General features: G+C 34.3%; 1 protein-coding gene across 3 annotated transcripts in view; it reads left to right on the top strand.

Annotated features, from left to right (window-relative positions):
• Positions 1 to 9,459, top strand: part of LOC134851811 (acid-sensing ion channel 2-like) — an 89,631-nt gene extending 80,172 nt beyond the window's left edge. For 2 of the 3 annotated variants that reach the window (XM_063868061.1, XM_063868059.1), the window contains exons 9-13: positions 1,636 to 1,656; positions 6,466 to 6,555; positions 7,317 to 7,456; positions 7,878 to 8,049; positions 8,638 to 9,459. In XM_063868061.1, coding sequence (XP_063724131.1) covers positions 1,636 to 1,656; positions 6,466 to 6,555; positions 7,317 to 7,456; positions 7,878 to 8,049; positions 8,638 to 9,035 — 821 coding nt within the window. In that variant the 3' untranslated portion in view covers positions 9,036 to 9,459. The remainder of the gene's footprint in view (positions 1 to 1,635; positions 1,657 to 6,465; positions 6,556 to 7,316; positions 7,457 to 7,877; positions 8,050 to 8,637) is intronic. The other variant, XM_063868060.1, reaches the window with a different exon arrangement.
• Positions 9,460 to 15,369: the final 5,910 nt, after the last annotated feature.

The following is a 15,369-nucleotide window of genomic DNA, read 5'->3' on the forward strand; positions in this document are numbered from 1 at the left end:
GAAATTTACTATTTTTTGAAGATTGTTTGTCCGCACGAAAAAGGGCAATACGTACTGCTGGATTGCAAAAGTAGGCCTCCTTGCAATAACTCTCAGCCAGTAAGGGGATCCAACAGAACTTTGAAGTTACTCGTGTATTGTCGGTCCAGAATACGCCAGATGGACTAATGTAGAAGATACTACTCCCTGTGTCGAGACAATTTGCAGAATAGACAACTCGCAAAAGAAGACAATTCTCAGGTTAAGAGAAAGACAGCTAATTAAAAGAAACAGCTCGTATAAAACTCAAAGGAAAGTTATATATTTTTAATCTAAATGTGAAACAAACTAACGGTAACATACCAAAGCCTTTGAGGCGTCAAGTCAAATTGTTTTTGGTATAAAGGAATTTTACAGATCAAAGTTAAATGAAAGAGCTTCCAGCTGCAGAATTAGATAATTGATTTTGACTTTGTTGGATTTTGCACTTTCCTTACTTGGTGAATGAGTTTTAATACCGTGGCTGAGCATAACCCATTCCTAATCGAAAAACTCCATGCCATCCTTTGACCGAATTACTTTTTTTCGTTTTCATTTATCTCTTCTGTAAAGTGATTTCCTATAGCTGGTTTAAAATCTTGATTTTTTTTGTAGAAATCCACGTAGATATTTTGCTACCCGTTTTTTTTTTTTGAAAAAGTTGTGCTATTTTTGCTCATTCTCAGAGTGTTGTGGCGTATAGAGCTTCTAGTGCAAGGTTCAAGTCGCACTCAGGACTGAAAGCCAGTGCTATAAAGTAATTCAATTTTTTTAGTTTTTGGCTTACGCAAAAAAAGAAGCACCATTCCACAGAGATTTGGGGGAATTCTGTTTTCAAAGCTGAAATTGTTGCTTCTTTAAATCAGTTTAAATTTCTGAAGGTTTTAGTAGTTGGATCAGTTGGAAACGCTCCATGGTATTGCTGATGAGAGCTGCGTTGTAAAAGAAAACAAGACTGCTCGTATATAAGCGGGTGGCCCTGAATGTTTCGACAGCACTTTAAGGCCAGTTAAAAAGTTTTTTTTTTGGTGAAAAAAATTGACGAAATGACTGAAAAAAAACACCCCACGCTCGTATAAACTCCGAAAGAATATTTTTAGCGTCTCAATTGTAGGCTCAATTGTTAATATCAAAGGAACCAAAAATTCTCATATTTATCTGCAATAATTGTTTTGAACTAAGTATAAAATTGACCGCCATTCAGTAAGTATTAAGTGGGGGTATTACGGGTTTTATTAATGGGGTTTTAAATGAGTTGTCTAAATTATTTTTTTATACGAGTTGTCTGTTTTGCAAGTTGTCTTTTGTTGCGAGAAGTCGTGTTACGACGTTACGACTAAACTCTGTTTAATTCTGCATTCTACTCTTATTAACTGCAATCAAGTGATAAGTTTTGTTTTAGGGGCCTTCTTTTGCAATCTGTAGTCAACTCATTAAGTCGCATTGCTGCAAAATTTCCAAAAAACTGTGATTACAAAAAAAATAATCGAGAGCTTAAGATTTTGGTGACCAGAAATTGCAGTACCTCTTGCAAAGCAAAAGGCAGCTCTGAGAAAGGTCAAGTGAGGTTAAGAGGAATGGTTTGTTATTTTTAACCCTTTTTGTGTTCTGTTCAAGAGGTAGAGAACAAAATATCAAGTAAGTAGCTCACAATCTCGGCTGGGAAAAGACTATATTATACATAGTGACTAGTGTATACTATACTGTACTGTACCATTAAATGGGCGCACTAATTGTATTACATGGGCGTGTCATACTGATGCTCTAACCTCTAGATTTAAATAATCATTGACATTCAAATAATCCATTTTTGTCAAAATTGTCTCAAAAAGGCGAACTTTGATCCCTTTGGCGGCGGAAGGGTACTATATTTCTCCATTCATCTCTGAAGACCATTCAACTGTCTAAAGTTTTTGAAAATCCAATTAAGTGTATGAATCGTTCGTTTCTCTAGAGCAATACTAGCTATTTACAGGGGTGGATTTAGGAAATCGAACCCTTCCACAACTAAAGCGCCTCTCCTTGGTATTATATTACTTCTTTATTTTTGGCTGGCCAAAGTTTTTTTTTTCAAAAGTATACGTGTCAGGTGCAAGCTACAATTTTATCAACCTTTTAAAAAATCCAAAAACAACATTAGATTTGCAACTCAAAACTGGATCTTTCGCCGAAGATAGTTTTGACTGAAAAGGGTATTTTCATGCTTCAAAAAAGATCGGAAATATTTGAATTTAGCGAACCTAAAAAGACCAGCGAGTTATTTCTTCAAAAAAATTTCCCCCTCCCCACAAGAAAATTTTAGACCGGCCCCTGATCTGCTACCTTACAAGCACAACAACACCAAAATTATAAATGTCCATGATGATAATGCAATATAAAGTTCGTTCAAAGCAAACATGTTTTTATCAACTAAAAAAAAACGTCTTCGATTAGTTGGATTTAATTTGCTTGTTTCCACACTGCACTTTAATAATCTCTAGATAATTAATTCAGCCTAACTTTATTAACTTATTAACTTTCAAGCTAAATAGGTGCTTCCTAATCTTTAGAGCTCTTATTTATTTCGACTAAGATCCATAGCATTCTAGAACTGTGATAGATAGACTACATAACTAATGCCAATTTCCTAAAATATCGAATAATTTGAATTCATATATATTTTTTAAAAAGCTGATAAAAATGGTCAGCTTGTCTTCGTCAAAGCTGTTATTCGTACTCTTGGTGAGACTCTTCAATTTGCCAGACGAAAGCTGCTTGTCGTTTTATCAGATTAATAAATACGTTCACAGCTGGTGGAGTTGTATTATGGTAGAAGCCTTTAACATTCAGTTAAATTTTTGTTCCGACCTTCGAAGAAAGTGACGGAACGTTTGTGCTCGGGGTTGTTTTTTTTTTCGAGACAATTTTCGACTTTTTAACTGGCAATTTTAGACAGAATTTGTAAGGCGCGATATATTTGGTGCTATTAACGCTAGTAATCCGACTAAGAAATCGTTCCAAATTGAATTGAAGCATGCTTTTTGATCTATTTAGTAGTTTGCTCTATTTCAAATGTATTACTTTGCACTTTACATAGCGTCTGGGGGACGATTTTTGCGGAAAAAAACTGAAAAAAAAACTAAATTTTGATTTTTTTTGAACGTTTCATTAAATTTTCTAAAGCAAATGCTACTCCATAGAAATTTAAGGGCAGTCGGAACATCCAAGGCTTCGCCTTGATACGGACGAATTTTGTTTTTGTTACGAACTGATCTCGAATATCTAAGCGAATTGAAAGACTATTTCTAAGGATGCGGTCAGATTAAAATGTTCGAAGCTTTCACATTTAAAATTTTTTGTGGTTAAGTGTTAGGGTTAAAAATCTGCCGGCTGAATGCCATAAGAAATTCATTCAAACTACTTTGTCTGTTGAGAGATGTTTCTAGTTTTTTTAACCTTTCTATCGCTGATTCTGAGTCTTCAAAGTTCTTAATAAAAATATATATTTTTTGTTTTTTGGATGAAATGCTTTTTATCATTCGTTTTTGCATGCGTTGAAAGTAAAAAACGTAGAGTATCTCTAATAATTTTCTTGCGCAACTGCTAGATAGCATAGATTAGCATGGATAAGGGATAAATTTAGGTCAAAATTAAACCAAAACTCTTGATCAAAACTTTTGATGACTAAGTTGATCAAAGTTGAAATACGCAGAACTGAAAAAAAATTTTGTCGCTGAGAAGGAACCAGGTCACTGAATCTACAGCTCAGCTTTTATGCAGGGATGTGAATAGTCTTAAAAAAATCAAAATTTGTGTTCATAACCGACATTTAAGTTTTTTTGTCTGCTTAATTGTTTAGCTTCTAATTTTACCGGCTAAGTACATTAGATTTTCCAAACTAAACTGTTTCTTGAGAACTGTTTTTATCAATTGATGTTTTTATCGCTTATTCTGAGCTCCCCAAATTTGAAAGCATTTAAAAAAAAATGTTTTTTGTCTTTTCTTCTGTCAGGCAAACATTTTTTTTCTCGTCCATATTTGCATGCGTGAGAAATTAGCAAAAAAATGGAATATCTGTGATTGTTTTCATGTAAAGCTGCCCGGCAATTATCACAAGTATTTTCCAAAATAGGTCTTGATCACATCATTTTTAATGCGTGTTTATGGGTTGATTCTTTTTCTGTTTTTTTAAAAGTTTTTTTTTAATTGTTTTTCAAATAGATTTGTGTAATCCATAATAATTTTTGAAAATTTTTCCAGTTGTTCTGGAAAATTTTTTCTAACAACTTTAAATACAGTACAGTTGTTCTGACTGCAGGTTTAATTGGAAGAAAATAATGAATTTGTAACTTCTATTTCATGATACTTTTTTTCAATTTAATTTTTGTGGTGCCATGCTCTTTAATTCGAAGAAGCCAAATAATTTGATGAACTCTGAACATCAAAGTTTAGCAGCTGATGAATCCAAAAATTATTGTTAAATGTGATATCAATTTTTTCAAAACACTGAAGAAATTGTTTGAATCGTTCCTTTTCGGACTTTATGATTTTTTGCGGTAGGTTTTGTGAAATAAGCTTGTTGATTTCATAACGTTTTAAAAGCTTAAAAATTAGCTTGAAGGCATATATGGCTCTATTTTTTCTACGATTTCTGACCAATCAAATTTTTTGCCCATTAAATCACGATTCTTGTTGCAGTCAGTAAGAAATTTAAAAAAATTAGTTTGAATTGTTTTCCGTACTATTATACGATGTACGACAATTTAAACGAAAACCCCTGATAACCCCTGATAAGAAATAAAATTATACAAGAGATAAGATTTCTACATCAAGTTATATGTTATACAAAACCCAGAACTGGCAAATTTTTGCGAGCAGGAGTTTTTCATCGAAATCGGCAGTGTTGATTGTTACAAGGTTTTTTTTTGTCACAGCAATCTGAAATTTTTTGTCGATTGTTATAAAAGTGTTGATTGATATGAAAGTGATTATGATTGAAAGTGTTAATTCTAATGAGATTTTGATTTAAGACAGCAGTTTGAAATTTTTTGGTAAAGAATACAACCTAGCCCAGCCGCAATATAATCTGAAAAGTCGTGACCAATTGCTGTAAACCAAATGGCTTTTTGATCTCAAGCTACACGATTTTTAAAGTTTTTTGAAGTTTTTATACGAAAGGCAGAATGTACAATTATACATTACACGATAGTGGGGTTATTTGATTATAAGCTTTACGATTTTTCCAGTATTCATCAATGACATAGTTTGAATTTTTTTTTTTTCAGCAAATAATTCGTAAAAGTTTGAAGCAAAGAAAATAGATTCATAGGCATAAACAATCAATCCTTTTTGAATGCTTACATTTTTTTTAATCAAACTGCTTGCTTGCAAAATGACCGTGGTTGCAATATTGTAGTTTATGCACAGCAAATTTCAATATATTAATTTTTCTTTCAATATAGCTTTTAGTTACGATCAGAAAAGTGAAGATCGTAGCTAAAATATATAATAAGATCGTATTGTTGAAGTTTTTAGTTTTTGGTGAATTCTACTTTCCCGAAAATCTTGATTTCAAGGTATTTAGATGCATTTTTTGGTAATTCTTGGGCTAAAAAAATTTAACTTCATGCCGCATGCAACGAAAAGGAACAAAACTGCTCGTATCAGGGCAAAGCCCTGAATGTTCCGACTGCCTTTTAAGGTATATCGAGCAGTAATAACATTTAAAAAATTAAATGAAATAAAACAAAATGAAAAAAAAAATTTCTAAAATTTGAAATTTTTTAATGAAAATCAGCCCCCCACACGCCATATAAAGTACAAAAGGATAGAATTCGCTCCTTGTAACAAATCAATTATGGCAAATAAGCTTCTTTCAGCCAATTTGGAACAATTTCTAAGAGGGATTAACTCTCCGCTTACGCGTTAATAGCGCGAAATATATCGCGAGTTAATTGTCCCAAATTGGCCAAAATGGCAATCTTTCAACCCCCGTAACTTTACAAAAAATGGTCACAGGTAAAATATCTTTTCAAATTTGAGCTCAAGACAACAATACCTTTCGAATGATATAAAAAAATTCCGTCAAAAATGGCTAGTTAAAAAGTCGAAATTTGTCTGAAGAAAAAAAAACCCACCCCGAGCACAAATATTCCGTCACTTTCGTATCGAAAGTCGGAACAATAAAACACGGATCTTTATGGGAATAAAGTAGCAAGCTTCCCATTAAAAGGCGGATTTCTCACTGCCAGAAGAATGCTTAACCCCAAGTGTATTAAGCTAGTTGTATGTCAGCTGATTCGCTTCTTGTCGAAAAGCAGCTTCTGTAGTCTGGTCAATTAACGAGTCTAAATCTATCGATATTCGAAGAAATTTGGCTTTAGTTATAAATCTGATAGAACCAAAATACTCTCTAACTGACTGCTGCTTGTGTGAAAGTGAGGGTGACTGCATGCGTGATGTGTTTAGAACAAGCCCTCGTGGTGTCTATCTACTTTCAGTCTCTCAGTTTGCAGACCATCATCCAAGTGGGAGCTTATGACTTCGCTGCAATGCTCGGTAAGAACCGTACAATCATCTTAGTAATTTACATCCATCGCTACACCCTTTGTTGAGTTTTCAATAGGGACTTTTGTGGAGCGGAGATAGTTACGTCTCCGCCTCTCAATCGAAAGGTCGGATGTTCGAGCCCACCATGCTCCGTGCTCGTTGCTTGAGGGTGAGGCAGCATTGCCCAGCCCTAAAAAATAATTCTAAATGTTTTTTAAATTGCATGTAGTTCTTAACGAGGGGCACAACAGCAGTTCTCCGAGAAGAGATGGACAGCTCTTATGTTGGTCCTTTCACTTGTGGATAAACCGTCTTGATACGTTTAAAATGATCGAGCAAATCTGATACCGGTCTTAAATTGTTCTTGGCTTCTGTCCACAGCATTGCAACTGATTCCATTTTAATGAATTCGAAATATATTGTGATCGTGCGCGTCAATAAGCTTACGTTTTCATCGACCACCAGAGTTCGCAAATTTTGTTTCAAAAAAATTAAATTTCAATTATTTTATATTTTTTTTGCAATTTGTGTTGTAGGAAATTTTCTGCTTTTAGGGGCACAATCGAATACTTTTGTCCAGTGTATTGTTTCTCGTCTGCGCCCATTCACTGTCAAATTGATGTAATTGTTGATGCTTATAGTGTAAAATTTGATTTGATTTTGGAGAAGTAAGTTTTCCTACTTTGCAAAATTGAAATTCAAAAAACGCAAAAGGCGCAAATTTACAGAAATCCGATTAGTTTTGGCATATTTTCTGTTCGCGACTGTAGGCGATATAGGAGGTCTGATGGGTCTGTTCATCGGGGCATCGGCCATGACCCTGTTCGAGTTCTTCTTCTTCTTCTGCGATTCCCTCATCCTCCGTCGCAAAGGTGCTTCCAGGAGCAGCTCCACCGAGGAGACAGAAAAGGTACCATTTTCCCGCTTTCTAGTACTGCTCTCCATTTTTTGAAAATTTTGATGTTTTACATAATGATCAGAAAGTTTGAAAACTCATTCAATGTTACATGAGAGTTTTTTGCTGGAAATTGTCTCTGAAACTTTTTTGACTACTTTGTCCGAACTGGTGAAAAACTAGAAAAAGTTTGATGCTAAGCCTTGCGAAAATAGTTTAGAGCTTCTAGAATAGCTTTTTTCACAGTGTCTGAATTTTTAAAATTTCTGACGGTGTATGTTTTGATACATTTAGGTTTCATTCTTTCGCGAGCTCTGATGACATTTTGTAAATAGAATTAACAGAACTGCTATTAATATATCTATTTTCGAATGGAACTTGGAACTTGTGGCAATTGCGTCTGAAAAACAATTCTAATTCTTCGTTTTGATTCAAGAGTGAGATGATGGGGGAGAATCTGAGGAGTGCAGGAGGGGGACTGGGGGAGCAGCAGCCCCTGAAGAGTGTGTTGATGGCCGCACCCCCCGGGGCTGTGGACGGGTCAAAGTTCGTGTTCAATGTCAATCACAACGACCACAATGCAGAATACAATGCTGCCATGTCCAGATGTAAGTCCATGCAACCGAAACTGCCACTATAGTCTCTCCTATATATATAATATATAATACTATTCAGATGGTTAGATACGCTGGATAGTGTCTGGGGACTTGACCTTTTTTTCTGCCAAATTGATAATCGGCCAAATTGATCTTCAAATCGCTCCTAAAACACTAAAAGACTTATATGGATATTCGACACTCTGCCGACCGGTCTTTTTAGTGCTTTGGCTGAGCTCGAAAAATCAATTTGGTCGACCTAGAAAAAAAGGTCGACAAATTTTTCAAATTTTTTTTTGAAAATCCACCCCCTCGAGAAAATCCTAGATCCGCCCCTGGGTGTGACCATGCTAAAATGATAAAATGAGAATTTAATACAGTTATTTCCGGATTTGGGCGACGGATTGAGATATCAACCAAAAAAAATCCATCTTTTGTTTCCAAAAAAATCCATCTATTGCAATATTTTTTCCCGCTTTTTTGGGGATTAATTTTTCAAAAAAATCTTAAGCTAATAATCTTTGTTTCATGTAGAGTTATTTTGAAACGGTGCGTTTCTTATTTAGCAATTGTTCCTATTTAAAAGTTTCTCTTTTTCAGTGCTTCCACAGTTTAGTGCTCATCCGTTGCACAATTCATTTCAACATCAACAAATGCAGCAACAACAGCAGCAACAACAACAAGCTCAGAGAGGTTACTCCCCCCTCCTCAAAAGACCCAGCTACACTGGGGGAGGTGCATTCGGGCAGCCGCAGCAACTGCAACAACAACAGCAGCATCCGAATGACGGCGGAATGATGTCGCCACATGACGCTTCCAGCTACCCAGCCTCCCCCGCCCCTCCCGCAAATGGGGGGATGGTCATGCCGAATTCCTCTTTTCCACACCAGCAGGCAAATATGCCCCAGAATATGTATGTTACAACCGCCCCCTACCAGCCGGGCCAGGGGGGCAAAATATTCCTGCCGAACAGTCTGCCACAGGAGCGATACTGCTGAAAAAAGCGAACAAAACTGAAATTTTTAACGAATATCTTTTGTAGCTGGCGCTAAATACCGAAGAAAGACGACTTTAGAGTTATTAAATGTCACGTCTAAGCTATGATTTGGTGTCATTGCTGAATTGTTGACTTGATTCACAGAGCAGAGCGATTGTTTAAATTTAAAATTGCCATTTTTATTTTGCGTATTTCACATTACTATTTAAATCTCACATAAATGCCATACTTTGAGTCATCGATAAATTTCCAGATTTATATATGGACATTAAAAACAATTGTCATCTTATAAACTGAATAGCCGTGTCTGTTTAATTCAAAAAAGTTGAGGTCGAAGCTTCAAGCGGAAAGCGAGTACTGTTTTTGATCTATCTAAATTGGTATGTGTAATTTTAGAGCATCTTTTAATTCAATTTTCTATGAAATAGTTTTTCACTCCAACAGAATTCAACTGAAAGCGTGTTGAATTTTGATTTCTTTTCAATTTCATTGCAAGTTCATTTACTAAAAAAAAGGCAAATTACGCGTTTCAATAATTAAGGCGAAAATTGTTCGGATAACTTTTAATTTGAAAAATAGACATGTTTTAATTTAAGTTATTACATTTGCGAGATGTTAACGAACATTTGAGGCCTTTAAATTTTATAAACTTTTTGGAGATTTATGCCAATTTTCATGGACAGAAAAAGTTATCACTAAATCACCGGTTCGAAAAATTATCTGGAAAAAAATTTAAATTCATTTATTTGCGATTTGAAGTTAAACGAAAAAAATACTATCAAGAGGGCTTCGAATGACCGTGTTTCTTTCGGTGGATTGTTGATAATCCTCTGCACTATACAGTGCTGGTTAAAATTATCAGGACAAAATAAACAAAACTTGAACTTGAAACACGATTTTCTCAAATTTGGCTAAGATTAGACAAAAAGTGAAGAGAACAAAAGTTGCTCAGAGTTTCATCAGAATTATTTTACTGCAATTTTTTCTCCGAAATTCTCAAGTAAATGTTTACCCCAAAAATGGGTCATTCTGATTTTTTTTTCAATTAATCAAGAATTACGCTGAAACTACTTTGTTAATTGATGGGAAATGTATATCACAAGAAGCCTCTTACACAGCCCATTAAAATTTTAGAGAAGTTAAACCCGTAATCAGAGCAAAAATTTTTGCTGGATAGTCAAGAAAGTTGATTATTACTATATAAAATCCAAAATCTTTGCTTAAAAACAAATTTTAAACAATTTAGTCAAATTGTTGAAGATTTAACCGTTGTAGGACTTTGTTGGGCTGTGTAAGAAGCTTCTTGTGATATTTATTTCTCATCAATTAACAAACGAGTTTCAGCGTAAATTTTGATTAATTGAAAAAAAGTCAAAATGACCCATTTTTGGGGTAAAATTTTTGTTGAGAATTTTGGAGAAAAAATTGCACCATAATAATTTTGATGAAATTCTAAGCAACTTTTGTTCTCCTCACTTTTTTGTCTAATCTAACCCAAATTTGAGAGAAATTTGTTTGAAAATTCAAGTTTTGTTCGTTTTGTCCGGATAATTTAAATCAGCACTACAACTCCGCACTCAAGATTTATCTAATAGCAAGTTATGTAGTCAATAAAATTATAGGTTTATCGAAACTACATTCTTCAAAAACTAGTGTACTTTTTTCGGCAAATATGCTAAATGCCGTCGATTCATTCTCAAGTCCAAAAAATTTTGCATCAAGTTTTCTGCTTGCTCAAATTAACAATTGCAAACAAACAAAACTTACAGGCAATAAAATAAGTAAGCTTCAGAAATCAAATCAGTTAATTTTTTTTCAATTTGTTGGTCAATATATACACAAAACTTCTTTTAAAAAACGGTAGTTCATGGATAATCATGCGGTCTTACAACTACAGCTGCTGTTTGTGGAAATAGTGTAACTGACTGAAAGTTATGACGGAAACTCGACGCGTCAGTCAATTGGAATGCTACAGGTTTGCCCGCATATTAGTTTGTCTCGTCCTCCAAATTGCCAAACAGTCAACGTCTCTGATAGTCCACGAACAAAACTTTTCAGTTGTCGTCCTTTCTGCTAATTGTTTCAGTTTTTGTTTTGTTTATTTGAAAAGACAAAGTACTCATAGTAGAATGGTACAGTTTCAGGCTTTTCTCAAAAAAACCATCTTTGAGGTAAGATTTGTGGGGAAGGAAGTAGCCTGTAGGGCGTCTTCCAGCTGTGGGTCGTCATTGAGAGGTCTCCTTAGTGCATTTATTTTGCCGTTCTCACAGTCCAGGCCTCAGCTCAGCCCGCAATTGTAATTTAATAATTCTCCCAGGATGTGCTGCTTTACCCTGTTCCAGTTTAACATTTTCTCTACAGCTGTGCTGCTTCACCGTGCTCCAAAAAGAGATCTTCTTCGACGTAAAACACCAGCATTAAAGTTTCAACTTCTGCGTCAAGTGATCACGTTTTTTCTCGATGTGTTTTGTCGTGAAACATAAATCTAACTTTGATATATATCGGCTTCTGGATTTTTTCTCCGAACACTCGCTTTTTCAATCTTCTCCACCTAAACCGATGCATTTGCTGAATATCTGGGTTGCAATTACACCGTCAAAAAAAAACAAGAGACTAGGATCGGAGCTGAATGGATCGTAATGTAGTCAATGCAATTTTGCCTACAAAGGCAATCACAACGTCATACCTTGGAATCTGCTTTGTCCAATTTCACGACAACTACCACGAGGACTCATTCAGAACTTATACCCGATTCCTGATTTGACCGAACTGATCTAGTGGTGTCCAGTTTTGATCTTGTTGGTCATTCAACATCCGGGTTTGATTTTTGTCGTTTTTTGTTGTTGTTTTTCAACCTTGAGACTACAACATTTGGGACAAATTTTTGCAAAAATTTCTTTCTCATTGTGGGGTTATTTACATTTCTATTTCACACATGAACCCCACTGAAATTTTTAATTAGTACCAACGCTTCGAGTTTGAGGGTCGATTTGCTCAACTCAGCAGCGGGAGGCATTTGATTCTGTGGACGTTTTTCTCAAATTTCAAATAAAAACAAACTGTTACTATAAAGAATATTCAACTCTTTTCTACCTAAGATTTGACCTGGCTCGACTCATGACTCGACCAAGTTTGACCCCTAACTCGAAACTGTATGACTCATGATTCGACCCTGCTTGACTCTCTTTCAAACTGCTTTTCTCACGGTTCGACTTTGATTTGACGATGACTTCACTTGACAGTCTCAGGTTGGCGTCATAAAACTTGTCATAATAACTTTTTTGGTCCAATGACTGGTTTAGCTCCTCAGCTTTTGTACTCAAAATGGTTCAACTGCCCATATCAACTTTCAAGCGTTAATAATCGATTATAATATGATTTTAGTACCAATCTTGAAAAAAATTGAGAAAAATTGATTTTAATCAATTAATAATCGATTATAATCTCTATTTTTGAAATCAATATAATCAATGATAATAAATTATAGACGTGTATAAACGACTGTTTTTATCCAAATTTCTAATTTATTCGTTTTGCAGGAAAAAAAACATTATAATCGATTATTCTCGATTATAATTTTTTATAATCCCTTTGTTTGCCCATTTGGTCTTCGACTTCCCCCGAATTGCTTATGTTTTATGCTTTTCATAGACGTTGGTTTATGCGTTTCACAGACGTTGGTTTATGCGAAAAATGGCTTTCAAACTCATTCAAATTTATAACGTTTTTTGTTTCTTGTCTTCTTGATTGTAGTTGTTTCATGATGCATATTTCAAATTTTTTTGACCACCAAAACATCAGCATCCTGTCTTAGTATCATATTTGTATATAAGAGTTGTAATTCACCTACCCCAGGATTCTTTCAACAAATCTGAAGGGATCTCTATGAAATTTTTGTTTCGTGGTAAAACTTTGTTTTCAATGATCCAAAAAGATAAGTTGACATCTCACTTATAAAGATTTTTGACACAAAAATGATTATAAACTATTATGATAAATAATAAAAAATTATAAGAAATTTCAAGAAATTAAAATAGATTGTACGAGATTATAAGATAATTTTCGAAAAATTATAGCCAATTATAATTGTTAATAATTTATTATAATGTCACGAAAAATGTTATCATTATAATGGATTAAAATTTGTTTAAACATCTAAATTTGGCGCTTATAATTAATTGTAATAAAAATACAATTATAATTGTAAAACAATCGATTACGTTTTCTTTTTACTGAGTGCGGGTAGCATACAAATAAGACTTGAAATATTACGAAAAAGAGAAAAACAATGGTTTTTGATACTATAAAATTGGAATATACAAACTAGTTATGAAAACCTAAACGCCAAACAGCAAACTTATTTAAGGGTAAATCAGCTGTTGTTCAAATTCAGATCAAAATAGTTTTCTGAATTGGTCATCATAGAAAACTTCGTGAGAGGCCGACAGCGTTGGTCTTTAAAGCCATATTTTGAAAATATTATGGTGATTAGGAGACAATGATGATCTGTCGTACAAGCTTGTGAAAAAACTTGGTGTAGCTATGTAAAGAGTTGAAAGTAGAAGAAAATGTTATATTGGAATTGCGACATTGTGCAAAACACAATTTAGAAATTGCAAAAATTCAGGACGAGGAATCCTTAGCAAACCGAGGACGAGGAATCCAGAGCGGTACCTGTTTTATAAACAAGAAAATATTAGAAATTTTTTTTTCTGTAGATTATTAAAACGAGGAGTCATTCGATGCTATATTTAGATTTTTGGCATCAAGTGTCTCGTAATTGGGAACTAGACTATTTTTCCCATAAACAAGTTTTCTTATAAATAAAAGAACTAGCTTTATTATTGAACCTTAACAACATGCGGGTTCTTTCCCACTTGTCCTCGAGGTAAATCAATTGCCTTTGCACCCTATGGTTTGGGGCTTGGTTTCTTCGTAGGGCTTTGTTTTTTCGGTATGTGTAATGTTTAAAAAAATTCCTTTAAAAATTGAATGTTCGGACTTTCGTTTCTCTGCTCTAGTTTTTTTGTCGTAGGTAACTGCAGCACGGATTTTTATTTTGCTGCAAAATGATATCCTCAATTTGAGATTGTTTGTTCAATAGAGAGGAAAATTGTAAGAATTTCCCCTGCTTTAGCAGCCACTCCTAAATTTTTTTACACAAAATGTTATCGCCCTCGGAAATGTCAGTTTTTTATTTGAGTTTTCTCAAAAAGTACGACCCCATATCTGAGGTTTTGGGCTCAAATCAAAGAAATGGTTGTAAGAATTTTTTGCGTTTGCTACTACACCCAAAATTTTTGGGTTCATTTGAAATTGCAGGTTGGTTGCATGAATAATTTTTGCAAAAACGGCAACGTCGAAATTTTTACACAACTCTCGGAAAATTCAAAATTTTGATTTTTGATAGTCTTTTGAAAATTTTTGAATTTTCCGAGAACTAAGAACTACTCTCCCGAATCTGAGATTTTGGGATTAATCAAAATAACGGGTTGTGGAGAACCTCTTTGCTTAGCAACTAGGCCCAAAGTTTTCCCACAAATACTTTTGGCCTTCGGAAAAATCATAATTCATGTTTTGATTTTTTTGACAGTTCTTTGAATACTATTTGAATTTTCTCAAAAACTACCCTGCCAAATCTAAGTTTTTGAGTTCATTCAAAAAAAGAAGTTGCGTGAATCTCTTCTGCATAAGCGCCTACCCAGAAAAGTTTGGTTATCTGAAAAATCTAATTTTTGATTTGTTAACTGTTTTTAAATAACTTTTTGACTTTTCTCGAGAACTATTCTGTCAAATCTGATATCAAGGTTTAAATTAAAAACAAGGTTTATGAAAACATAAAATTTTGATCGGCTGCGCCCAATTTGATTAGAAAAAAATGATTTTCAAAAAAATCGAAGTTGTATGGTTTGTTTTTGGAAACTTTGATTTTTCTCAAAAACTGTCCTGCCCATTCTCAGATTAAGTGTCAATCAAGAAACTCAGTTTATTAATTTTTTTCTTCTTACTTAGCAAAGACCTGCTTCTTGCAAAAAAGAAATACGGATGGCCGAAAAAGAAATTTTTGAACGTTTGACCGTTCCGTAGAAACTTTTGACTTTTCTTGACAACTGCATGTTTTTTTCAACGTTTTTCATTTTTATTCGACTTCTTAAGTTTTTTTTAAACAGTCTGTGATGTATCGCAAGTGGTGCGAAGTTCGTGCTTTGCCCTTTTATTTACACTCAAATCATAAAACCCTCGCAAAGCTGTCGACTAAACCATGAGAGCGTTTTTATGAACGAAGGATGCTACTTCAATATGCTGGGAAGATTCTTGTGACGAGTGAGCTCTTC

This window comes from Symsagittifera roscoffensis, chromosome 7 (genome assembly GCF_963678635.1).
Source record: "Symsagittifera roscoffensis chromosome 7, txSymRosc1.1, whole genome shotgun sequence".
In the NCBI taxonomy this organism is placed as follows: Eukaryota; Metazoa; Xenacoelomorpha; order Acoela; family Convolutidae; genus Symsagittifera; species Symsagittifera roscoffensis.